Consider the following 25,526-nt stretch of genomic DNA (forward strand, 5'->3'; position numbering starts at 1 on the left):
TTCCAAAATGCATCAGGCTTGCTTATATGTTCATTGGCAAGAGGGTTTCTTCTGATGACTCTTCCATGAAGACCATATGTGTACAAGTATCTCTGTATAATTGTGTAGCACAAATCCAGTGTCTACCAGAATTTTCTGGATGTATTGTGCAGTCAAACATGGGTTTTGACTTGCTTTTCTCACGACCCTGCGAGTTGTTCTGTATATTTTTTTGGTCTTCCATTCTTGCTTTAACTTCCACTGTTCCTGATGACTGTCATTTGTTAATTATATTCAGAACAGAGGATAATGGCATTTGAAAATGCTTTGCTATCTTCGTATAGCCTTCTCCTGATTTGTGAGCAGCAATTATTTTCAGTTTCTGGTCTTTCCAGACAATGACTGTAAATACTGGTAATCTATGCCATTATCAGGTCTCATTTTTCCAAAGATGGCAATGCATGCTATAAACTGCAGGGTGGCCAAACTTTTGTGATAATACAATATACCTGTAATGTTTGTATACAGGTAGTTACCCCTATATTTTCCACAAGCAATTTTATTATATCAATAGTAATAACGACATTATGTCATGATTTCTGCATTATTAATTCAACTGCAATATACCACACTTTTTCGAAAATGACAACAACAATTGTGAGATTACAATATGTAAATTAGGGCTGAGTTTATGTGAGGTAAATTTGTCCAGATGACAATGAAATAAAATGAAACCGGTTTGAAAATACACGTACTTGTGGTCTTCGGTACTTGAACCTGGCCCCCGCTCTCCCCACGACCCCCTCTGCACCCTGATTAATAGTCCGTTCACCATGTCATCCTTCCTTTTTTTTCTCAACATGGGATGGGGGTAATTCAAAGTTGTTTTATGCGACTCGGGGGCAATATAATTGTTTTTTGGTGCCGAAACCGACAATATTTATGCATCCATTCTAGGACAGCAACAGAAGTGCTAACTCACTAATGCTCACTCCTATGACGCAAGCTGCAGATGTAAAACAATGTGTCATTGGCTTGACAAATGATTTTGTGATACTGTAACTAATGTGGGTCACTGGCCGAATGGAGAATTGAGAGATTAACTGTATGCAATTTGCATGCAAACATGTGTTGTTGTTTTTTTTGCATACAAACATTTATGCTTGGTAGCCAAATTGGCCACATGGGAAACATTTACCTCGCTGCTGCCTGTTTCACCTTCTAATTGGCAAGGTGCCAAACTGGGAGCGCACAAGTTCACTTGTCATGTGCTGAAAACATTTACCTCTAGCAGTGCAGCTGCAGGGTCTCCTTGCAGGCTCTTTCCCAGTTTGTCCACTTCATCAAAGAGGAAAACTGGATTATTGACGCCCACTGTCTTCAAACCGTTGATGATGCGGCCTGGCATGCTGCCTACATAAGTACGCCTGGAGACAAAATAAATATATGTTATTATTATCATTATTATTATTAAAGAACCATAAAGACAGGGGTTTGAGTGCAAGCAATTAAAGTTGCTGGTCACCACACAAATCAGTGCTAAGAAAGTTTCAACATTTTTAGGGTCCATAGCTCTGTAGAAACATTTAAATCTCGCCTTAAGATTTATTTTTACACTCTTGCATTTGGCTGAATTACAATGGCCTGTTGACTGCCGCTTCTCTTTTGCTCCGGTGTCAATGAACGAATTAGATACTGCTGTATGGATTTTTATTTTATTTATTTAACCATTATTTAACCAGGAAAATCCAATTGAGATCTGCAGATCTCTTTTTCAAGGGAGTCCTGGCCAAGAGGCGCAACACAACAAAACGTACAGTTAAAACAGTAAATTAAAAACAGCAGCAGGTTAATGACTTTAAAATGGCATCAAACTGAAACAAAGTTATGAGATCTGGAAGTTGGATTGTCTTTTGTAAAAAAATCCAATCTGTAGGTGCTCGATACTGAAAAGTCATCTTTCCTTTCTCTGTCTTGACAGGGAGAAAAAAGAGAGTAAGGTCCATCAGACGTTCGCTGAAGAGAAACTTTCAAGTATGGAGGGAGTGACCCTATAAGTCACGATCTCAATCACTGAGCCATCAGGAGCAACAATAGGGGAAACATTCTTCTGCTTGTTTTTACTATTAGAAAACACCATTACTTTTATTTGCTGGTATTTAAGGAAAGATTCAAGTCAGGAAAAACTACAACAAACAGTCGTGAATGTATTTTGTAAATTGTTAATGGCTTCAGTGAGTGTAGCTGCGAAAGAATTGACAAATTCTGCCCCGTATCAATTATATAAACTGTTAACAGGAGCGGGCCTAGAATAGATCATTGCGAAACACCACAAGTAACTGGCAGAACATCAGAACATTGGTCATTACATTTAACACTGAGTTCTTTCAGTAAGATAGTTGGAAATCCAACCAACTGCTTGCTCTGAAAGTCCAATAACCTTTAACTGCTGCTTCAATATCTGATGTTCTACAGAATCAAATGCTTTGGTCAGATCTATAAAAACAGAAACAAATTTCTGTTTTCTGTAAATAACAGAACAAACATCATTTACAACTTTTAATGCCGCTGTTATAGTGCTATGCTTTTCCTATATCCAAGAATTCTTTTGACAATATTGACAACTTTGAAATGGGTCTGTAATTGTTCAATATAACTAGGTCATTGCCTTTTAACAGTGGCGATACATAAGCAGATTTCCAAATTTTTGGAATAGTTGAAGTAGACATGGTAAATTTTAAAAGATATGTGAGAGGTTCTGCAATCACATCAGCAGCAGTTTTTTAAGAAAAATAGCTCTAAAAGATCTGGGCCATATGCCTTTTTAGTATCAAGACTTTTGAGCTCTTTGCACACCTCTGCTACAGTAAAGGGTTGGAAATTAAAGAAGGGCTGCTCAGGTGCAGAGGAGAAATGATCTACAACTGCATTAATGGATTGGTTCTTTGATGAGCTAGATGAGATTCGTTTTTTTAACAGCTTAGTCCTCACAAGGGTTGCGGGGGGCACTGGAGTCTATCCCAGCTGGCTTCGGGCAGTAGACGGGGTACACTCTGAACTGGTTGCCAGCAACCAGCAATTCAGCATTTAATGTTTGTCTCTAACAAGTGAGGATGTACCAACAACATAAGTCGGTAAAGACTGTGTTCTATCACTTACTGAGAGAGATTTAATTGTTTTCCAGAAACGTTTTGGATCATTCAAACTATCTATTGTAATTGGCAAATAGTATTCCGCTTTAGCTCTTCTGACTAATGACGAACATTTATTTCTTAACTTCCTAAATGTAAGACAATCTTCCTGTAGACCTGATAATCTTGCTTTTGCCCAAGCTTTGTTGTGTTCATTGAGAACATTTGAAAGTTCAGAAGAAAACCAGGGATTATCCCTTCCTTTTCTCCTAAATTTTCAAAATGGCACATACTTGTTCACAACAGTATAAAAATGTTCATAAAAATACTGCCACGCTAATTCAACATCTGGGATTAAACTAAAATGGCACCAATTACAGTCTCTCAAATCAAGAATAAATCCAGTCTAATTAAAATACTCTCTGCACCAATTGAACACCTTGGGGTTTAGAGGAGGACACACTTCTCTGACGGCGTCTTCTTGCATTGCTTCAACTCATTAAATTGACTCGCAATGTTGTAGTTAACATTGTGGCGCACCACAAATTGTGTAAATTGTTGCCCGCTCAGCATCCATTGCCCTGGTCATCCTGCGGCCCCTTCCAGAGGTTTCTTATATTTCCCTGATGGGGTTTAAAAAAAAAAGTTTTTCCTTGACCTCATGTGGTTCAGATCAGAGGATACCGTAAATATTTGTCAACTGTGGGTGTGTAAAGCCCTTTGAGACTGTTTTATGATTTAGATAATAATAAATTTGACTTGACTAGTAAGTAAGTGAGTAAGATGTCACTGAATCTGAAAACGTATTTTTTTTTCATTTTGGCTTTGGTTTTTAGGCTATAACCTATTTTTGTTTTTAAAAAGTTATAATAATACACAAGTTATTGTTTTCAAGCAAGTCCATAGAGTAGTATTTCATGTTTGATGCGATATGAAAGACGGCAATAAGTAAGTACAGGGAGTCCTCAAGTTACGGTGGAGTTCTGTTCTTGCGCTTGGCGATGTAACCAGAATTTTGACTTAAGTCGGATATATTTGTGCGACCCCGAAGAGCCGGAACCAATATTTCGAGTTTCCGCACGGATATTCATTGCTGATGGATGTCAGAGTGGAGCTAATTCAAACATAAACACAGAAATTTGACGCGTCTGATGGCGAGTCAACCTGCGGATGGACGCCCGTTGCTGGAGGTATCAACAACACAACTTTAAATAACTTTAAAATGGCGTGATTACTGTGGGAAATTGATGATAAAAGAAGGTGCTAAGGACGAGGCACGGGCGCCGTAAAGTCGAAACGACGTAGGACGCGTACGACGTAACTCGAGGACTCCCTGTAAAAATAATAATAAAATAAATAAATAAAATAGGCTGGCCAAATGGAACGAGGCTTCGGCGGTCTATGAGGCTAAAACTTGGCAAGGCGAAATTCTGGCGCACCATCCGGCGTCTCAGGAGAGGAAAACAGTGCACCATTAACACTGTGTACAATATAGTGGAGATGGGCTGCTGCTGACCTCGACTCGGGACGTCATGAGTCAGCGGGGAGAATACTCTGAAGACCCAATACCACCGACATGCCTTCCTTTGAGAAAGCAGAGTTTGGGAACTCTGAGGTGGGCTCTCCTATCTCTGGGGTCGAAGTTACTGAGGTGGTTGGAAAGCTCCACCGTGGCAAGGCCCGGGGGTGGATAAGATCCACCCGGAGTTCCTAAAGACGCTGGATGTTGTGGGGCTGTCGTGGTTGACATGTCTCTACAACATCGCATGGACATTGGGGACAGTGTCTCTGACAGACAGGGGTGATGGTCCCCCTTTTTAAGAAAGGCGAACCTCTTGATTTACCAGTCAATCTACGTTTCTACCCTCACCTATGGTCACGAGCTGGGTCGTGACCGAAAGAAAAAAATCCCGGATACAAGCGGCCAAAATGAGTTTCCTCCGCAGGGTGTCCGGCCTCTCCCTTAGAGGCGCTGCTACTTTGCATTGAGAGGAGCCAGTTGAGGTGGCTTGGGCATCTGGTTAGGATGCCTCCTGGACACCTCCCTGGAGAGGTGTTCTTGGCATGTCTCACCGGCGGGAGGCCTCAGGGACGACCCAGGACACGCTGGAGAGACTCTTTCTCTCGGCTGGCCTGGGAACGCCTTGGGATTCCGCCGGAGTAGCTGGTTGAAGTGGCCGGGGAGCGGGAAGTCTGGGCTTCCCTACTATAGCTGCTGCCCCTGCGACCCGACCCCAGATAAGTGGTAGAAAATGAATGGATGGATGAATAAAATAGGCAGTATTAGCAGTAAACAAATGGGGAAAAAAACAGGTGACCTCAAAGAACAATAACAATCAATAAATTAATTGTAAAATATTTATACAGTATTTAAAAAAACTAGAGCCAATTAAAAAAAATAGATTCTCATTTTCAGACTCAAAATAGTCCTAAAATTAACTAGAAACCATTAAAATATCTTTGGCACTCGTAAAAAAAAAAGTTATCCAGTGTTATATTAGTGTGAAAATCAGAATCACCACTTTTTGATGATTATGGCCTTTTTACCATGATACGGTACATCTGACAACTAACTTGGCCATGGTGTCTATTCATGGGATGCTGTCGAGAATTAAAACTCCCAAATCAAGTAGACACATCTGTTTTCCATTCAGGAAAAAGCGGGTTATGACACTAAAACAAAATAATGAATTAAATAGTTAACTGCTGAGTCCATTTAAACTCCACTGCTAACCAAAACTGCTGCACCACACAGCACAGAGACTATATTTGTCCAGAATAGTGATTTTATTTTTTCTTAAACTACTACTATTTCAAAAAGGCATTTCCATTTCTACAAGTCCTACTTTTATTTCTGCTTTAAAGCAGTGGTCCCCAACCACCGGTCATTTGGTACCAGGCTACACAAACAGTAATCTGCACAAACAGAAATCAATCAATCAATCCATCCCTCCATCCTTCCTTCAAATAATACTTTCCGGGCTTGTCTTGCCAACACACCGTACTGTTGTCGAATTCCACAATTTTTCTTGTAAAGAGGGTAAGAAGAATAGCTACCTTTATGATCACAACGGGGACATTTTGATAAACAAGACAAGAACATGTAGCAATGAAGGACGTTGTAGAAAGATACATAGCAAATTAGATTTTTTGGTAAAGAGAACATATAGCTGGCTTTTTTTCTTCTTTAACAACTTCAAACAATCTGCACAGCCTATGTAGCCACTCTCATAGTCTAGTGTTTGACTTATTTCACTCTCTTTGTGAATTGTATCTGCGTATGTGTATGTTAATCATGTGTATACTTTACACATGATTAAAAACATATGAGCTTTCCTGTAATGGACAGATTGATCTTCTTAAAACTATCCCCATTCACATAAACCTCAATAATACCATATCATACATGCCATGTCCATATCTTGGCATGTGAATGGGGTATATGCCACGGAGGAGGCGGGACTTCCGACTTCCTGGTTTTCCCACATCAGCTTTGTTTCTGTTTCCTGTTGTGGGCCGCGTCCCAGTTCTTGCGCTTCTGCCTTTGTGCTCCTCGGTTGTGCGTTCCCTTCGACGGGTGCGAGTTTGTAGTGTGTCTGTCTCAGTTGTCCGAAGCATTTCAGAGAGTTGAAAAGCCTTCCATTGGCAAGAGCGCGCAGTTGGGGGGTGCAGGGGTGGGGGGTGCAAGTCCGTGGCATCTACCCCATTTGGAATGACAATATGAATCTTCCACCTTAAGACCCAGTTCATCCATATTTATTCAGAAACAGCACTAATAGTGTCACATACACAAGAGATTACAGTGTACTCAAGAGCAAAATGCATTGCTAAACGTCTCAGTCACTAAAAAGAGCTGAAAATTGAGTTTGTGAATTTTCAATCTGCTTTTGAGATGTTTTAAAGCGCTTTTAAAGATGAACACTTTGTCTAAAAAAACAATGCCTCAAACACCATCCAAAATCGTAAAGTGATTTAATGCGGACTCTTCAGACGAATTAAGGCGTTTTAATTAATACAAATTGAAAAAGGTTGATCTAACATTTTTTTTAAAATAGGGAGCTCCAAAAATGTTGTGCAATTTTATACTCGATGAGTGGTCAGGCATCACCCAACTATTTGTAAACAAGCAATTTAGCAAAGTAAAATTTATTTTTGTTTTCCCTTCAAAGGATCGAACAATAATGCGCACATTGAAGTATTCATTACCGGTGGTCGTCTTCATATACTGTACTGTAAATAGGACTTTGAAAAGTCTTTATCTTATGTGCAGTGCTATGCCAAACAGATGTTCTTATTTAACAGGCTTTGCTTTCAAATACCAGGCTTGCAGGGAAATCAATCTCTAGTACTTCTGCTCTGCACAACTGCAAAGCAAACATAACCATGCCACAGAAACATGATCGCAGTGCCTGCACTGTGTTTACGCTTCAAATGGAGACTCTCAAATGATCTAATGAGTAGGTGTATGTGTAAATATTTGTCCTAACAAACAACCACCCACTTTTTATTTTTATTTTTATTTTTTTTCAACTGTTATCACATCATAACATATATGTGAAGACACAATGTTATTTCACTTATAAAATACGCATGGAAGACCAGTCATGAAGACATGATGAAAGATGGATGATATAATACAGACATATGCCTTCACCCCCAACAGTAGAAAGGTGCTCAGTACAGTTTAACCAGCACCAACAAAAACTTTAATCATCTGAAATTCGATCTGGTGAAAATGCTGAGTGGCTAGTAACACAGTGTAGCGGAACGAAACGGGAAACAGTAGCCACACTGCCTGGAGACGAAATCAAACAACGTGGTTTATTTTAGTCACTTTAAGGAGGGTGTCAATTAGTCATGTGAATTCATTATTTGCAATCAAGCTCTGTTCCTAGACCCTCCGAATAGCCGAGGTCCACCCTACCTGTGTCCTCGGATGTCCGACTGGTCACAAACACCCCCAAGAGCGATGCGGTGGAACTCTCTGCCCAGAGTCTTGGCGATGGAGCGCCCCACACTGGTCTTACCCACTCCTGGTGGTCCCACAAAGCACAGGATCGGGCCCTGATGACAAATCCAATCTTGTCATATTTTATTGTCTAAATAGAACGTAAAGTATCAAGTCATCTACTAGTGGAACCTTAAGCGAAGCTTTTAGCTGTCTCACAGCCAGGTACTCCAGCACTCGTCTTTTTAGCTTGTCCATTGCGTAGTGGTCATTATCCAACAATGTCCGGGCGGCTTGGATATTTAAGCAGTCTGTGGAGATTGTGGGATTGCATGATGACACAAACATTTTGTGATAAAGTAGAACTGCAAAAAATAACTTAAAAAAAAACTTCTCAGATGAAAATATAGAGATTCGGGCACATTCTAGTAATGCAGCGTTACACTTAATTGTGCCTCAATTACTTCAAACAGAATTAATAAACAATTAATTCCACACAGTTGACCAAATGTTTATTATTTGCAGAATTTTGTGAAACTACTTAAGTGCTTTTCATAAACCTTTTAAGGCGTGTGGCATCATGGGCCAAAGAATAACCCACTAAGCTTGGGAAAAAAATTAAAATCTCTTCTGATGTGTTCAACAATTGGCAATGACTACATTTGTAATCTACATTCTTTCTTTAATGGAGTAATAAATACAATATATTTGCCTATTTAAGGATTTAGTTTAGGATTAAACATTGTCCTTAATTTCCACCCCAAGTCTCGATGAAAAGCCAAATAACTTTGAGGAAACTACAATAACTGCAGAACTGAACAGAAATTACGTCCCTGAAGAACTAAATCAATCAACAACAACTTTAAAGTAGCTTTTTTGCAATGCTTGTTTTGAAAGAGAATGAGAGAGCAATTGTGGTTGTCGCTTCTCAAACACACAGCAAGATGTTAATACTCAGGGTATGTGCAAGCCACGTTACAAAAAACAAAAAAAAACTATAAAAAAAAAATCAGGCTAAGCCAATAAAGCGCATATTCGAATTTAGTCCTCTTCATTAATTTAATTTCCAGAGCATGTTTTTGTGCAGCTACTCAGCACATGAGGAGCCTCTACAGCAATTTGGAAGACAGGAGGATATGCAGCCGGTGCCCTGCTGCTTGCAAGGTACTCTCTCCGGTCAAATAAGGATATGTTTTTAGAGAATTTCACAATAAGTCACACGGACTTACTCAGGAAAGGCTTGAGTTTTGCATTTGTGACAGATGGAAACAACTTACAAACTCCAATTCTAATGAAGTTAGGATGTTGTGTAAAAGGTAAATACAGAATACAATGATTTGCAATTCCTTTTCGGTCTATATTCAAATATACATTTATTGTTAAAATTGATGAACATTATTGTTTTTTGCAAATATTCTCTCACTTTGGATGTGATGCCATTTAACTTACACTAGGCGTCCTCACTCCCGAGAGCCAGAGCCCTGCAAGTTGTAGAGGTTACCATCCTCTAACACAGCTGACTCATATAATGCGGTCATCAATAAGTTCTGCAGATGCCTGATAACGATCCTGATCTTTAGAATCAGCTGTGTTGGAGGACGGAAACACCTAAAACCTATAGGACTCTGGTCCTCAAGGACCAGGAGTGAGAAAGCCGGACCTACACTAAAAAAATGTGCAGAATTTACTCATCATCAAGTGGTTGCACAAAATAAAAATCATCTAGATCTAGATATAGTTTTCAATTTTTCAAGACTACCTACCGTATACTAATGTTTTTGATCAAAGATAAGTATAGTTAACATTTTTATTTTATTTAGTTGTTATTTTCTTGTTTAAACAAGGTTATATTACTGCATTAGGAAGTATATGGATGTTTGTGTTCAAAATAAACTAAGCAGGAGTAAGGCCATACTTTTTTATTACTGTACTGTATCGTATTGTGTAAAATCGTATTGAATCGTATCCCCAGGTTCACAAAGATACCCAGCTCTAAACACAACACTACTGTACAGTAGTGGTTTTACAGTTTTAGTATTTATTTATTCATTTATTTTAGTATTTATTTAGTACTTTAGTATATTGTAAGTATTTACAAGTCACTCAATATGTGCTGTGTGCATTTTGGGGTAGGGAGACTAGCTTTGGGAGGACCATCACGGTCATTTTTCATCTTCAAGTTTCATCTTTTATAGCTCATATTTGATTTAACTTCATCCCACTTAAAAGAGCATAAAGTGAAAATTTGTGGTGATGTTCTGCAACTGACAGTTCATTTGTGACGCTTTAAGTGGAGTGTACTTTGTTGCATGAAATTGACGACATCGAGGAGTGATCAAAACATTACATTATTTACAATACATTATTACATTAGCCTACATACAAGTAATTGCAGCATTTCACAACTTTCAATTACACTCAATCCGACTTGCTGTCAATCTGCTCTGGTTGGAGTTACTTGGCTAACTAATTCTCAGCCCCGGTCCTCGAGTATCCCCATCCAGCCTGTTTTCCATGTCACCCCAGACAACACAGCTAAGGATCGTTATCAGCCTTCATGCAGAGCTTGCTGATTAGCTGATCGTTTGAAACATCTGTATTGCTTGTGGGAGACATGGAAAACAGGCTGGATAGGACTGCGGTTGAAAACCACTGCTCTAGTGCATGAATGCATTTATTTGAATTAAAAGTAGAAATAGAAAAAAGAAAGAGATCCTGGAATTGAAGACTACTTCTGTTTGGATTACAAAACACCACAGTATTCAGACTACTGACGACGTTTGCTTTTGCTACAATGTAGGATGCCATAGTTATGGCGTGCGTCATTCTGATCACTTTCGTGTCGAATGGTCACATTAGACTGTATTTAAACTTTTATTGGTTGTTATGACCATTTTTATCAATATATATGGGCTCAAATTATCTTTAGAGCCATTAAAGAACCCACCACACAGTTCTCACCCTTCTAAGTACTTGTTAACTTAGCAGTACTGTACTGTGGCGACTCCTGAAGGAAAAAGCCTAAAGGAAAAAAAGAAGAAGAGGGTCCTGCTTTTATTAACATTTTATAAAACCTCCCAACTTAATTGGAATTGGAACCTTAATTGGGGTTTGGACTTCAACGTCAAGACTTTCCAGCCTTAGAAAAATCCATGTAAAATGTTTAACAAAATATGAGCCACTGATTACCAGGTGTTCTGTACACATACTCTCCTCCAAACGTATTGGAACAGAGAGGACATTTCCTTTATTTGTGCTGTAGACTGAAAATATTTGGGCTTGACATCAAAAGATGAATATGAGACAAGAGATCAGCTTTTATCCCCAAGTATTTACAGCTGGATCTTATATGCTACACAACTAACTCCGTCATTCACTTCCAGGGTTGGGAGGGTTAAAAATGTATTGTGATGCAGATAAAATTTACCTGTTAAAAAATTAATTAGAAATGTATCTTAAGTAATGTAACTTGATTACTATTAAGTTTTGCTACAATATATTTTTGTCTGGTCCTTTTGGTCTTTTTCCACTGACTCACATCAAGACAAAAATGTCTGCCTCCAAACTATAGCATATCATTTTAAAACCATACTGTATTTGTGGCACCTGGAATCAATGTTGTTTAGCCACTACCGTGTTTCCGCACAGACATTTGTCCAACTTCCTTGGAGCCATACTCACTTTCAAAATCTGCCAATGTTTGGAGTTGCTTTGAACAAAAAAATGACAACAATAAAGTTTCATGGAATTACTGCAAAGCAAAGCAAGTCAAGACAGGATGAAAAATCAACTCCTTGGAGCTTTTTAGCCATGTTAAAATGTTGATTCCTCATCAAAAACATTACCGAAGTGGTGTTTTTTTCCTCTAAACGGTCATTCTGTTCTCCAAGCACCAGCCCCTTCCAACCTGAGAAAACGAGTTGTTGTCACTGTTTGACGTCATTAGGTACAGACCCAGCCCCGCACCGCCTTTGCGGACTTAACACACGCCCACTCCTCCACCTCCAGGGGATAGTGACAAAAGTAGCTTTTATCAGTAAACATTCTGTCCAAATTAATTCAAAGCAATCAATTGTCCTTCACATTTGCAATGCCAAAGTGCAATGACAATTGGCCTTCTTAAAATCTCACTTTGACACTTGTGTAAACTACAAGTAAAACCTTTGCGCTGCAGTACCTAACTGAACAAATAGTGTAGTGGTTAGCGTGTTCGCCCTGTAAGCAGCAGGTAACCGGCTTGCAACCAGCTCAGGTTTTTTTTCTCCTTCTTCTCTCCTCTCCTCCTTTCCTCCACAATTTCTTGCGGCAAGGAGCCGTTTTGTTTCAATAAAGATTTGAAACACACAAAAAACAGTTATTACTCCGGCCTCATCTCATCCAACAAGGGAAACTCAAGAACCCTCTTCTTCGTCCTGAACAGACTCACCCAGCCACCCTACTCGCTACATCCCCACTTGTATTCTACGGACACCTGCACTTCCATGCTGGACTACTTCAACTAGAAAATTCACACGATCCACCCGCAACTCCACTGCAATCCCCCCCCCCCCATATCTGAAGCCCCTTCCCCCCGTTACCTCTTCTCCAGTTTTCTTCTCCCTACCAGCCCTGAAATTTCCGAACTCATAAGTAAATCAAAGTCCACAGCCTGTCAACTTGATCCACTCCCCACCACCCTTGTCAAATGCTGTCTCCCTTCTCCCCGTTATTTCTGCCATCATTCACTCCACTCTCTTCTGGAATTGAACCCCTCCTCTTCATCATTTATCTCTTGCTCCTCTGCAACATCTTCTGCAAATTCAATATCCACTTCCACTGTTTTGCGGATGACACCGAGCTCTACCTCTCTTGTAAACCCAACTCCACACTCCCACCTCCTTCCCTCACCTCTTGCCTCTCTGAAATAAAAACCTGGTTCACCGCAAACTTCCTCAAACTAAATTGCAATAAAACATAAGTCTCCCTTTCTTGGCACCAAATCCAACCTCTCCAAAGTCAACAGGGTTCCTGACCTTCGACAGCTACACAGTTTTCCCTCCCCCCAGGTAAAGAGTCTAGGTGTCATCCTCGACAGCTCACTCTCCTTCATTCACACATTTACACCACTACAGCACTGCCTACTTCCACTTTTGTAACATCAACAGACTCCGCCCCTCCCTCACCCCCCACACCAACGCCATTCTTGTTCACAGCCTCGTCACCTTCTGTTTAGATTATTGCAACTCCCTCCTCTTTGGCCTTCCCCAAAAGTCTCACCATAAAATCCAACTGGTCCAAAACTCTGCCGCCAGTATCATTACACAAACCTACTGACATACTGCCACATCACCCCTGTTCTCCAGTACCTCGACTGGCTCCCTGTGAAACATCGCATCAGTTACAAACTTCTTCTGTTTAGCTACATGGCCATTCACAACCTTGCCCCTCCCTACCTGTCTGATCTCCTTCAAGTGTCCATCCCTGCTCGCTGGCTCAGATCCTCCTCCACCAGTCCCCCCAGCTCACCTCAGCACCATGGTTGGCAGAGCCAGTGACTCTCTTGCCTCCTTCAAATCAAGACTCAAAACACACCTCGGACTACTCCACTTAACGTTTCCTGCTAGTTCTTACTTTTACCGTTTTGATTTGATGCCTTTTTTATTATTTTTTCTGTGCCCTAATTTTTGGGTTTGCTTTTAATTGTCTTAGTTTAGTTTACTCTGCCCTGTAAAGCGTCCTTGGGTGTCATGAAAGGCGCTGATAAATTCAATTTATTATTATTATTATTAAGAATTGATGGCGTGCGTGGCCAAACGCAGAAATCCAGCAGCAGGCTGCAGCCGGCTCGCCAGGGGCGCGGCAAACCACACGGGGAGAGGCGGGGTTTTACTGAACTGGACGTTTTACTTCTCCATTACAAAAATAACCAGCAAAATACCTAATATTTCATAAAAAATTACATCGCCAAAAAAAGGCGTTCTCACTAGATTTTTTTTTTTTAAAGCAAGCAATGGCGATAATTAAAGTGTGACTTACCTTTGCTGTATTTGCTCCATGGAAGCTCTACCATTAAGTCCAAGTAATTTCGAGTGAGGGCATATTCAGGCATAGACTGCGGCATCTTCTTCAATCTACATCAAGATGAAAATTTGAAACATCTTTTTTTAATTAACAAGGACTAATTCAATAATCACATAATCAGGGTTTGGACTGGAGTAAGCAGTACTAATAAAATGTTGATAATTTTATCAGTTTCAAACTCAGTGACGCACATTGTCTAGTCAGTGTTTTCTGCCTCGAAAACATGTCCACTCTTAGCACACACAAACAGTGTCTCGCAGAGAATTAAAATCAACCTTGATTCAATTAAATAATTCAAATTTAATTTATTGTTAAAAATATTGAGAAGCACACATTGCTACACGATCCAACTGTAGTCATTGGCTGGCTTTTCAGTGACTGTTGATAGCCAAAATAAAGGACTTAAGAGGGCGGCTGTGGCTCAGGGTGTAGAGACGGCCGTTCAGTAACCAGAAGGTCAGCTGTTCGATCCTCGCTCTCCCCAAGTCATGTGTCATTGTGTCCTTGGGTAAGACACTTCACACACATTGCCTCCAATGCTACTCACACTGGTGTATGGAAGGTGCAAATGTTTGGTGGTGGTCAGAGGGGCGAATCTGTGGCTGTTTGAGGTGATGAAATTATGTACAGTTTCAATAAAATGTAGGCCAATTAATATTCTATGGCAATATTGTCTTGTTAAAGGCCATCAATGTATTAATATTAAATGTCATACTTTATGGGCTCAAACTGGAAATATGTGGGGCCTGCTGAAAATAGAGTCTGGGTATCAAGTATAAAAAAAAAGGGAGAGTAGTTCTTGAGAACATGGACAAGATTGGTGGCCGGGCCTCTCTCTCATCTACTTAATGCTTTGCATACTCGTCAGCATGTCTAGTTGAGCAATGACGTCTGATTTCTTGAGCACCACAACTTTCTGGGCATTCAAGACGGGCTGCCCCTGTGCTCAACCAAGTAAAAACATTGAGTCTCCTGTTTTTCTTCAAACTAGCTGTTCTCATCGCCAGCCTTTCTCTTCACAGCAGGTTTTTAAAAAGACATGACTCAGACTACGTGACTGGATACAAGGCTCAAAGTAAGAGGTCTCGTATTGCAGTTTTCGTGTCAAAATGTGGATTGTGTGAGACAAATGGACATATTGACACTGCGCTTACGCAGGGATTAAAAAACACTACAGCATTGTGTCATCAACAAAAGAAAAATGCGCTGTTGTTGCACCTCGTCACAATAAATATGCCTTGACAGCTGGAATGTGTAGACTTTTATTTTTTAAGTGCTGCAGGAAGTGGTATGTGAATATTCACAACGTGTCTTACAAATAATGCACAGTGCAAGGCCGCTGTGAACAGCAATTCGCCGACACTTCTATTCTAGAACAATTCGAAAAGATAAGAAAAGCTTAAACACACTCATTAAATCGCCAAGTTAACAAACATGCACTCTGCCATTGACAAAGCAAGTAAATGTTGGCGAGACTAAGGTGGCACCACCATCATCTACATTACTACACTTGATGTGAGCGGCTAAACGTTAAGCTGTATGTCTGATGTTCGTTTAGCATTCAGTTTACATGCTCAGACTATCTATCAAACAATCTGTCAAAAGATAGCGGCTGCATTTGTTGGCACTCCATACGGCTGTATTCCTCTACTGTCTTTGTTAAGGACTGTCTTTAATTCTAGTAGGCAATGGAAGAACAGCATTTCCAACAGCTCAAAATGTGTAGATATTTGTCACTATGGAGTAATGGGAGACGTTTATGTGGCATAAATGAATATTCACAAAAATCTAGAATACACCATATGTATCCTGGACATAATTGGATTTTCTTCTTTGTTAAATATTGCTCTAGAACCTCGTTGCATAAATATGAAGCAATTGAACCTAATTAAATATTTCCCTTGCTAAAATATTCCCTACTCGAGTAATGTTGCATTAAGGCCATTAATGCCTTTTTTTTAATGGATGCCTTGTGTTTTGAAATGAAATGCATATTTGTGTTTGAAATTGCACCAAAAAAATGAATTATATATATATATATATATATATATATATATATATAGCCATGAGCAATGTGAATTTAAGATGGTCATTAATTATTAAGTAAAATGTTTTTGTTTGTTTTTAGAATTGCTCTTTAATCAAGTAAAAATATATTTACCCAAATATTTGATTATTTGATAGAATTTTCAGTAGGATACTCAAATACTAAAATACTCAATAGCTGCATCCCTACAAGCCCATCAGTTATCCAATAGCCGTCCAGTTTTGCGCAGTAGCACAACCCAATCTATGAAGCAGCGTCTGACTGTGTAAATAAATAAATAAATAAAAACTGCCCTGCCACTGCAGGGATAAATTAGAAAGAAGTTGTGTCAGTTATTTGTGATAAGTAGCTGATTCTGAACAAAACATGAAGGTATTGTAGCGCATAAATTGTACACACAGCATGCATCTGAATTAATTCTACTTCAAATCAAAATGGACAGCACCAACTGCCTCTGGCTGGAACTATTCATAACAGGTGTAGCCTGAATATCAACTTTGTTACCAGAAATATTCCTATACAATGAAAGGTCCTCAGATCTGGTGGACTGCCAAAACAAAACTCTCCACTGATATCACTTACATTTAGAATAATTAGTTTTAGAGGCAGGCAGCCTGGGGTGTTCAAGGCTATCCTCGGTGTAATTATTTGTCAGTAACTAGGTTATATGTAATGGAGCTAACTTAGAAATAACTTATCTGAAATTTTAAATAATGAAATATGCAATTACAGTATGAATTTAAGACCGACTAAACTAAATAAAAAATAGGCCTTAGGGCGTTTAGCAGGGATCAATATAGAAATATAGTGCTTCAAGTGTTCAAAATCTGTTTGGGGGGTATTCAATCCAAAGATTTACAGTTTGATTTCATGAGTGGAAACACATCGCTGTGTGGGGGTTATTTGGCCTTGTTCAGAATGGCAGCCCAAATCCGATTTTTAGCCCAGTCAAAGCACATTAAATCAGATTTTTGCGGGACGGATTGAAACCACATGTGGGAGGTAGTTTCATATCCGATTTGGACAAGATGCATCTTAGTCTGACCAGCTCAAAACACTCACGGCTTTGATTTGACTGTCCGTGACGTCACTCTACGTGTGCAAAAAACAATGTCAATATCCAATCGGTTTGCTGACCGGCTGGTTTCTCGCATGCTCAGCAGTCAAATGCCTTGACGGCTCCACTGGCCCATCAGCTCTGCTCATGCTCAACTGGAAATACAGTGACAGTTTACGTTACTTACGCTGAAGCCGGTCTCGCTACCCCGTTAGTCCTTCACGTGCAACCGGAAATAGCGAATAAGTGCCCGGCCGTAGTCAAAGACATATGCTCGTTAAAAAAAGAAAATAAATAAATAAAAGAAAACCGCTGAATGCGCTTGCGAGGAACGGGAAGTACGGAGTGGTAAACAGCGTCACACACTACACGCGCTGGGTGCTGCCTTCGTTCAACGTCGTTGCTCCTGCAACCTGTCAGATGGGTCAATAATGTGGCTCAGTCTTAACACGGCCAGATCAGATTTGGACACTTGCTAAAAAACAGTCTGGACAGTCAGCCCAAAAAATTAGATTTGAGGAGGAATCCGATTGGAGTCAGATTTGCCTGTAGTCTGAACGCAGCGTTTAAAACTTGCTATAATGACAGATTTACCTTTTGAGCTCTTTTAAACAAACTCGGAGAGCTGCGTCTGGCATGTTAGCCACATGAACCTTCCTCTCCAGGGACGCTGTATCATCACCATCATCTTCGTCATCTTCCTCATTCAGATTGAATTGTCGGCCCGGAAACACCACACCTTTGCGCACAGATAGCACCTAGGAAGACAAGTGGTTTATAAAAACATTCTTGATTGCAGATAATGATATGCTTTTTACCTTCTTTTCCGGGGCAGGCATTATTTTCCTAGTTTTCTGCAGCAGTTTAAGTCCTTCTATCTGTCTGGTCAGCATGGGCAATGTTTTCTTAAAACGCTCCTCCAAGCTAACAGCATCAAGTACCTTTATGGCAAAGTTCAGTTACAAACATTATTGTGCACCAGTGGCTAGATTTAAATATTGAGGATTATCATACAATTTTCTTCTTTATGAGTCATTTCTGCTTGCTGTGTATCTCTCCGCTACCAATCCCGTCTTCCTGGCCCTACCCAATATTTGTGTCTCTTAAACCAATCATTTTCTCATTTAATTTTGTCGTTTTTTTTTTTTTTTTAATCTATAAAAACCTTACAAATAAATGCCAAAACATGCAAGTTCTCCAATAGAACTTAATTGAATTGGCAGCACTGTGGTCATCTTTGTTTGTGTGTATTTTCTCCAAATACTATGGCTTATTTCCACATTACAAAAACATAGTTTCAGAATCATTTAAGACTCCAAATTATCCATAGATGTGAATGTGAAAGTGAATGGTCATTCATATGTGCCCTGCGACTTGACTAGAAATTAGTCCAGGGTGAGAGGCTGGACCCTAATAAGCACAAGTGCTATATAAAAAAAAGGTTGGATGTAATTAATATCTATATATCTATTCCAAACCGCTTATTCCTCACTAGGGTTGCATGGGTGCTGGAGCCTATCCCAGCTGGCTTCAGGCAGTAGGCAGAGTACACCCTGAATTTGTTGCCAGCCAATCACAGGGCACACATGATGAAAAACCATCCACACTCACAATCACACCCAGGGACAATTTAGACCAGAGGTGCCCAAGTCTGATCCCCGAGAGCTCCTATCCAGCCCGTTTTCCATGTCTCCCTCGTCCAACACAGGTGAATCCAATTATCAGCTCATCAGCAAGTTTAGCAGAAGCCTGATAACGAGCCTGATCATGAATCAGGTGTGTTGGTGGAGAGAAACCTGGAAAACAGGCTAGATAGGGGATCTCCAGGACAGGACTTCACCCCTGATTTAGACACTTCAATTAACCTACCATACATATTTTTCGGGATGTGGGAGGAAACCGGAGAACTCGGGGAGAACATGTAAACTCCACCCAGGAAGGCCAAAGCCTGCACTTGGTCTCACGTCCCCAGCACTGGGAGGCGGACGTGCTAACCAGTCAGTCACCGTGCCGCCCTATAAGTAATATTAATGGTAAATTTGTACATCCAGGAGTCACCTCACCTGTAATTTCTCCTTGTTTGAAGTGCGTATCATGGAAGCAACTACGTCAGGTAGAGTTTCCTTGGGAAGGCTGTCCAAAAGGCGTCTGAATTTGGCCACAACTGGAACAGACAGGTCCAGCATACCTAACAACTACACACACGCATACACACACACCCTGATTATTAGAACTACTACCACAGTTAAGCATCTTTAAATGTATATAATCCAATCCATTATAGTATATTGCTGCTGTCAATACAGTACACCTTTGAGCTTGCTAATGTTGTCTAAAGACCACCTGAATGACAAATTACTTGACAAATGTCCAAATCTGTACAAAAAAAAGGAGAAAGGTTTATGACCAGTGACAATTTGGTTTCAGGATATACACTGGCAATTAGTAAAATCACACATCCCATATCTTAATATCAGATATGTAGCTGCGGATGAAGTAAGGTAACATCTTTTCGGGGTCTGAGAATTCACCAGGGAAAGAAAAGGCGCTTGAGAGAAGAGAGACAGGGGCTTCGCAATGACTACTTCCTGCGGAAGGGGGCAAATGAGTCGAATGAAGTTCAACAACTGGACAAAAACCATAGCTTGGAGAGCATCAGCACTCCTGTCATAGAAGAAGAAAACTCAAGCACAGAACAAGCGGTGGAAAAAAAACATTAGAAGTGGAACCCAACCATATTACCCGACCTGTGGGTGAGCAGAGACTCCCAGGCCTACAAACTGCGTGCGAAGTGGCCCGGTGCGGCAGAAAAAAAGTTGTGGGAAACGGTGAATAATGATCTGACCCTGTCCCTTGAACAACTTTGAGGCACAGTGGAGAAGAAGCTGGAGAAAATGGGAAACATCATCTATTAATACGGAGCAGAACGATTTGGAGAGAGGCTCTGTACCACTGGAACTGTTCTAATATCAGTTTTTCCTGGCTCAAATTAAGGCAGAGGTGGTATCATCCTGACTATGATCGGTGACTACCGATACCTAGTATCGGTAGTCACCGATGTATGTATCGGTATCAGTGCCAATACAGTCTTATTTTAAGGTATCGGTACTCACGGCGGTGACCGATCCCATTATCGGCCGCCCTCCTGCGGCTGTTTTATAATCAGGGACAAGAAATTTAAAATTATATGAATACAAAGTTGCCATTAACTTCATGCAATTGTCAGGAAAAATAATATATTGGGATATATATTGTGTATGTATTTCTTTAAAATCATATATAATTTATGGGAATTTTATTTACTAGTGTTATCAGTATTTGGTATCAGTAGCATTGACTACTCAAGAGTTGCGTATCGTTCGGTAAGAAAGTGGTATCGAACATCCCTAATCCTGACCATGTGCAAAAACTTGCATTTATTCTGTAAATTCAATTGACTTGCTTTCATTGTTCATCCTGACCGCTGGTGATCATGTCGAAGAGCAAGTCACTGAACCCCGATTCGCTCCCAGTGGACCTGGCAGTGCCCTGGATGGCAGCCGCCGACCACTAGTGTATGAGTGTGTGTAAATGGGTGAATGTGAGGCTTAGATTGTAAAGCGCTTTGGGCACCATATGGTGCAGTTAAAGCGCTATATAAAAAGCAGTCCGTTTAACAGTAATGCATGGCAAAAATGAACCACCAAATTGCCTGATGATCGAGGCAGATACTGTATTAACGCATAACAGCATAATTTTACAGATACCCCCCCCCAAAAAAAAAGGTGGATCTGTTGGTTTTTGACAGATACAACTACTATGCAGACATCTTTATAGCTTTATCAAGATGCATTAATGGGGTTGCTTGAGCAGTTAAAGCAATGTCCTAAAAACAACACGTACTTGTAGAGCTGTCTGGTAGAATTTTTGGGACAATTCCTGCAGCTCTCCATCTTCTGCTGAGACACCGTCTGCCTGGGTGGTGTACTGTTCTTGTTTATCCAACTGTTCCACCTGCAAAGATGGACATACAGTGCCACAAAAAAGTATTTGCCCCGTTCTAAAAGTTGTTTGGTTTGTTTTTGCATATTTTCCTATTTTAATGTTGAAGATCATCAAACAATTGTACGACAATGTAGTTTTTAAGTATCGATTTGATTTATTAAGGAGAAAAAATATTTAAAGCTACCTAACCCTGTGTGAAAAATACTTCCACCCTTTATTAACCATGACTTCATTTTGCAGTTCATTTTCACTGACCACACCCAAATCTGATTACCTCCAGACTTGGTCAATCAAGAAATCACTTAAATAGAACCTGTCTGACAAAAGTCGGCCAAAGATATATAAAAAGAAAAAAAAGAAGCTGAATCAAAATGCTGTTATTCAAAGAAATACAAGAACAGATTAGAAATAAATGACGTCTATCAGTACTCTGGAAAGAGTAACAAAGTCATCCCTAAAGTTTTAGGACTCCAGCGAGTCACGGTGAGGGCCATTAACCACACATTGAGAACGTATGGAACAGTGGTGAACCTTCTCAGAGGTGTCTGACCTACATAAATGACCCTTAGAGCACAGTGACAACTCATCCACGAGGTCACAAAGGAATCCTGGATGTCTCAACAACAGCTGGCCTGCCTCACCTCACTTGAGGTCAGTGTTCATGACTCAATGAGGAAGAGGAAGAGATCCCCCCACACACACACAAAAAAAAACACCCATAAAGACTCATCTTACTTTTGTAAAAATAAATAAATAATAAACATCTGATGATTTCCAAGACATTCTGTATGGACTGACGAGATGAAAGTTGAACTTTTCCGAAGGTGTGTGTCTGGTTACATGGCGTCTGGGGCACAAATCTTTTTTTGTAAAATACTTAATTGAATTAATGGCTACATGATGAAATTGCTATTTGTCTGCAAACAACAAATTTACATTAATACAAGTAATTAAAGTAAAGTAAAATGCATACATAGAATTTACATTTTAAATAATAGGAGTAGTATTGTTAGTATTTTCCTATAGTGCATACTAAATATAGCATAATGACCAGTGCCATCTGTGCCCATGCATGGAGTAAATGTAATACACAACAGTATTCCAGAAAAAAAGAACATCACACCAACAGTTAAATATGATGGTGAAGCACACTTGGGTTCTGCAGCAGGGCAACGATCCAAAATAAAACAACAAATCAACTACTGAATGCCTTTAATAAAAACAATAACAATAATTGATGCTGCTAAAAGTGGCCTACCAGTTATTAAGTTTGGAGGCAATCACTTTTCACACAGGGCCATGTAGGTTTGGAAAAAAAATTCTCCCTTATTAATAAAATCCTTCATATAAGGAATACATTTTATGTTTACGTATGTTGCCTTTGACTAACAATTTAAAGTTGTGTTGCGGAGGTTGTCACTTAATTTTACTCATGACTGTCACCTCTGGCCTAAAGCGTAATTGCTGCCTCTGTGTCAAACTCATGCATGGTGAGTGCAAGTAAGTGCGCTCGAATATACTTAGTTTTTTTCAGTTTTTTGGGGGTCTGAGCAGGAGTTTGGTCTGTTATAGTATTTTTCAGTTTCTATCCCAATTGTGTCATATGCTAGCTAACACAACACTACATGTCCGCGGTGACGAGCATGATGTCACCCGCTTTGCACTAGACTTGCACTGGGAACGAAAATAGAGCCCACAATTTTTAATCAACAGTTCACTCAGTGCTGTTCAGGACACTTTTAAGTTTGTAAAAAAAAAAAATAAATAAAATAAAATAAAAATGTTTTGAACATATATAGTACATACTGTAGAAATGCCATGTAAAGCCATTCACCTCTGCCAGAACAAAGGGTCGTTCCGTCAGCAGGCTTGACACACTAAATCGGCACAATCCAGTGATGAGAATGGTATAATGCGGTTTTGGCCAGTTACTGCCCACTACTTGCACTGCAATCCCAGCTGTACCAATCCTGCCCACAAAGAGAGAGGTGTCATGTGTCAGAGGAAGTTAGCAATAATATTAAAAAAAAAAATAAATAAAATAAAATATATATATATATATATATATATATATATATATATATATATATATATATATATATATATATATTTTTTTTTTTTTTTTAAACATCAAAAAAAGAAGGAAAAAAAAAGTCAACTTGGCATTGCTACTGTTTCGTTGACCCTACTCAGATTCCGTAGACTTTTTGTTCAGGACAGAGTCAAAAGTGACTATACAAACAGCACATAAGAAGGATGGTGTAGAGATTTGAATTCAGAACATCTCGAACGACTGTAAGATGTGTTATAACCACAAAATCATGTGCTTCCTGACTCTGAAACAAATTATTCTAACTTTAACTGCTCTTAAAGAGAAATTTTGTGTTGTCATCAAATTGGAACTAGACCAACATCACCAGAGATTCCGCTGTATACTGTGGATAGCCTAAATTTAAAAAGAATCCTGATTTCAGGTCACATCCAGGCCAGCTGAGCAATTTATATGAATAGTTCTTTTGAAGGGCAGTATAATTTATTCAATTAAGAAATTACAAGCAAAGAGAAACAATTCCGTGCTCTGGGCAACCACCAATTAGCTCTTAATAAAAACATAAGAGCATATTTTCTCCACACAACCCAAATGAGGACAACCAGTATAAAAAGTGGATCAATGATTGTTCAGGCCAGTAGAAAAGAAGGGAAACAACAGAGAGGCCTAGTGGCCAGTTTAAAGTCTATATTTGTGTGCTTGACTGTGTTGCACAGTTGCACAATTCAGATCTAGATTCCTCAATTACAAAACAAAAACAAAAAATAAACACAAACATAAAGCATAAAGTTATAGAAAGTCATACAAGAGGTTAGGAAGACTAACATCGATGCAGTGAACTTTTTCTTTATCAATTTGATTAATTTTTTTATTGTAAGGATGTTGTCCTTGTCCTTTGTTATAGTGTGTTGATGTTTGTGATCAAAAAGCACCATTTATTAACTACAGGTAAATAAAATCATATTTAAGAGGCTTGGATATGAAGATATGTAGTTTTTTATGCTTACATACACTTTTTAAAAATACATACTTGTATTTCTATATACAAAATACCTGAATAATTACAGAAGTATTTTTTAAATGCAATTTTACATTACTTTCTTTCAGGTCAGAGGTTTACATACAGGAAGATTACTATGACTTTAAACTATTTGGGGAAAAGGCAGATTATCATGTCTTTAAAAGCTTCTGATTCACTTACTGGTTTATTCACAACATTTAAGTTAACTGGATAAACACTTTGAGTAACATCATGAGAAAGTCAAAGAAATCAGCCAAAAATATCAGGAATAAATAAAATAATAATAATCACATTGTTCAAATGCAGGGGCCACCAACGTGGTGCCAGCGGGGTAGCTCTCAGTTTAAAAAATGTTGGTGATCAATGTTCTAGTGGTTTATGCAGTTTCAAATGTAGTCCTACCTCTATGGTAATGAGCAGAAACAACAGCTCACTCCAATTGCAAAATTATAATAAAACACTGCCTTTACAAAAATTCTGCATGACAGCAGACATATTAATCATGTTGTGGCTGTAGATCATATATTTAAGCGGAGTACGCAATATTTATCAACTTTACTTGTGCAAAGTGGGGAGGTCGTCGGTGTCCTTCTCAGGGTCCCTGGTGTTGGGAATCACTCCAATAATAGTGCTTTTGAGCGAAGTCCCCTTGAGCAAACGGTGTTTGATCAGGTGCATGTTCCGAGGAGTATCTACGTTTAAGCGGACGGTCGAGCCAGGAAGAAGTACCCGTTCGTGGGTCAGAAGCAAAGGGAGACAGCTCGGCATCTTAATTCCGCCCAAAGAGGACATTTTTTTTTTTAGTAAGTATTAGATTCACTTGCCGTCGAACGTAGACAATACAAAGTGACGTTAATTATGTTGACGAGTACCACAAACTCTGGCTAATTGTAAACATCCAAAGTCGCCTTTAGCTGTCAAACCTATGAGTCAAGAGAAGTCTAATCATTTCCTTTGCTATTTTCAAAGTAAAACAATCATTGGTGACAAGTTTCCATGCAACAGGAAAACACTGTATTATCTTGACTTCCTGTGTACGTCCGGGTTTATCATGGCGAGTCGTAAGGGTCTAAAAGTACAAACAAATTGTGACTTTTCAGCCTGTTTAACCCCTGGGCGTCATTTTATTTTGAAATGGCTTGGTCAGAACCAACAAAAAGCCAAAAAATGGTCAAATAACGCCCAGGGGTTAATGTCAAAAGGTAGGTTTTGTGTTGCTAAACAATAATAAATTATATGCATGCATAAA

General features: G+C 39.5%; 1 protein-coding gene across 5 annotated transcripts in view; it reads right to left on the reverse strand.

Moving 5' to 3' along the window:
- lonp2 (lon peptidase 2, peroxisomal) overlaps positions 1-25,242 on the reverse strand; it is a 52,716-nt gene extending 27,474 nt beyond the window's left edge. For 2 of the 5 annotated variants that reach the window (XM_077568086.1, XM_077568085.1), the window contains exons 1-11: positions 24,837-25,241; positions 23,041-23,176; positions 21,105-21,215; positions 19,970-20,107; positions 19,286-19,417; positions 18,041-18,163; positions 17,817-17,980; positions 14,074-14,168; positions 8,251-8,369; positions 8,035-8,174; positions 1,265-1,406 (exon numbers count right to left, since the gene is read on the reverse strand). In XM_077568086.1, coding sequence (XP_077424212.1) covers positions 1,265-1,406; positions 8,035-8,174; positions 8,251-8,369; positions 14,074-14,168; positions 17,817-17,980; positions 18,041-18,163; positions 19,286-19,417; positions 19,970-20,107; positions 21,105-21,215; positions 23,041-23,176; positions 24,837-25,069 — 1,533 coding nt within the window. In that variant the 5' untranslated portion in view covers positions 25,070-25,241. Of the gene's footprint in view, positions 1-1,264; positions 1,407-8,034; positions 8,175-8,250; positions 8,370-14,073; positions 14,169-17,816; positions 17,981-18,040; positions 18,164-19,285; positions 19,418-19,969; positions 20,108-21,104; positions 21,216-23,040; positions 23,177-24,836 lie in introns of all 5 variants that reach the window. The other 3 variants (XM_077568087.1, XM_077568088.1, XM_077568089.1) reach the window with 3 other exon arrangements.
- Positions 25,243-25,526: the final 284 nt, after the last annotated feature.

Source organism: Vanacampus margaritifer, chromosome 6 (genome assembly GCF_051991255.1).
Source record: "Vanacampus margaritifer isolate UIUO_Vmar chromosome 6, RoL_Vmar_1.0, whole genome shotgun sequence".
Classification (NCBI taxonomy): Eukaryota; Metazoa; Chordata; class Actinopteri; order Syngnathiformes; family Syngnathidae; genus Vanacampus; species Vanacampus margaritifer.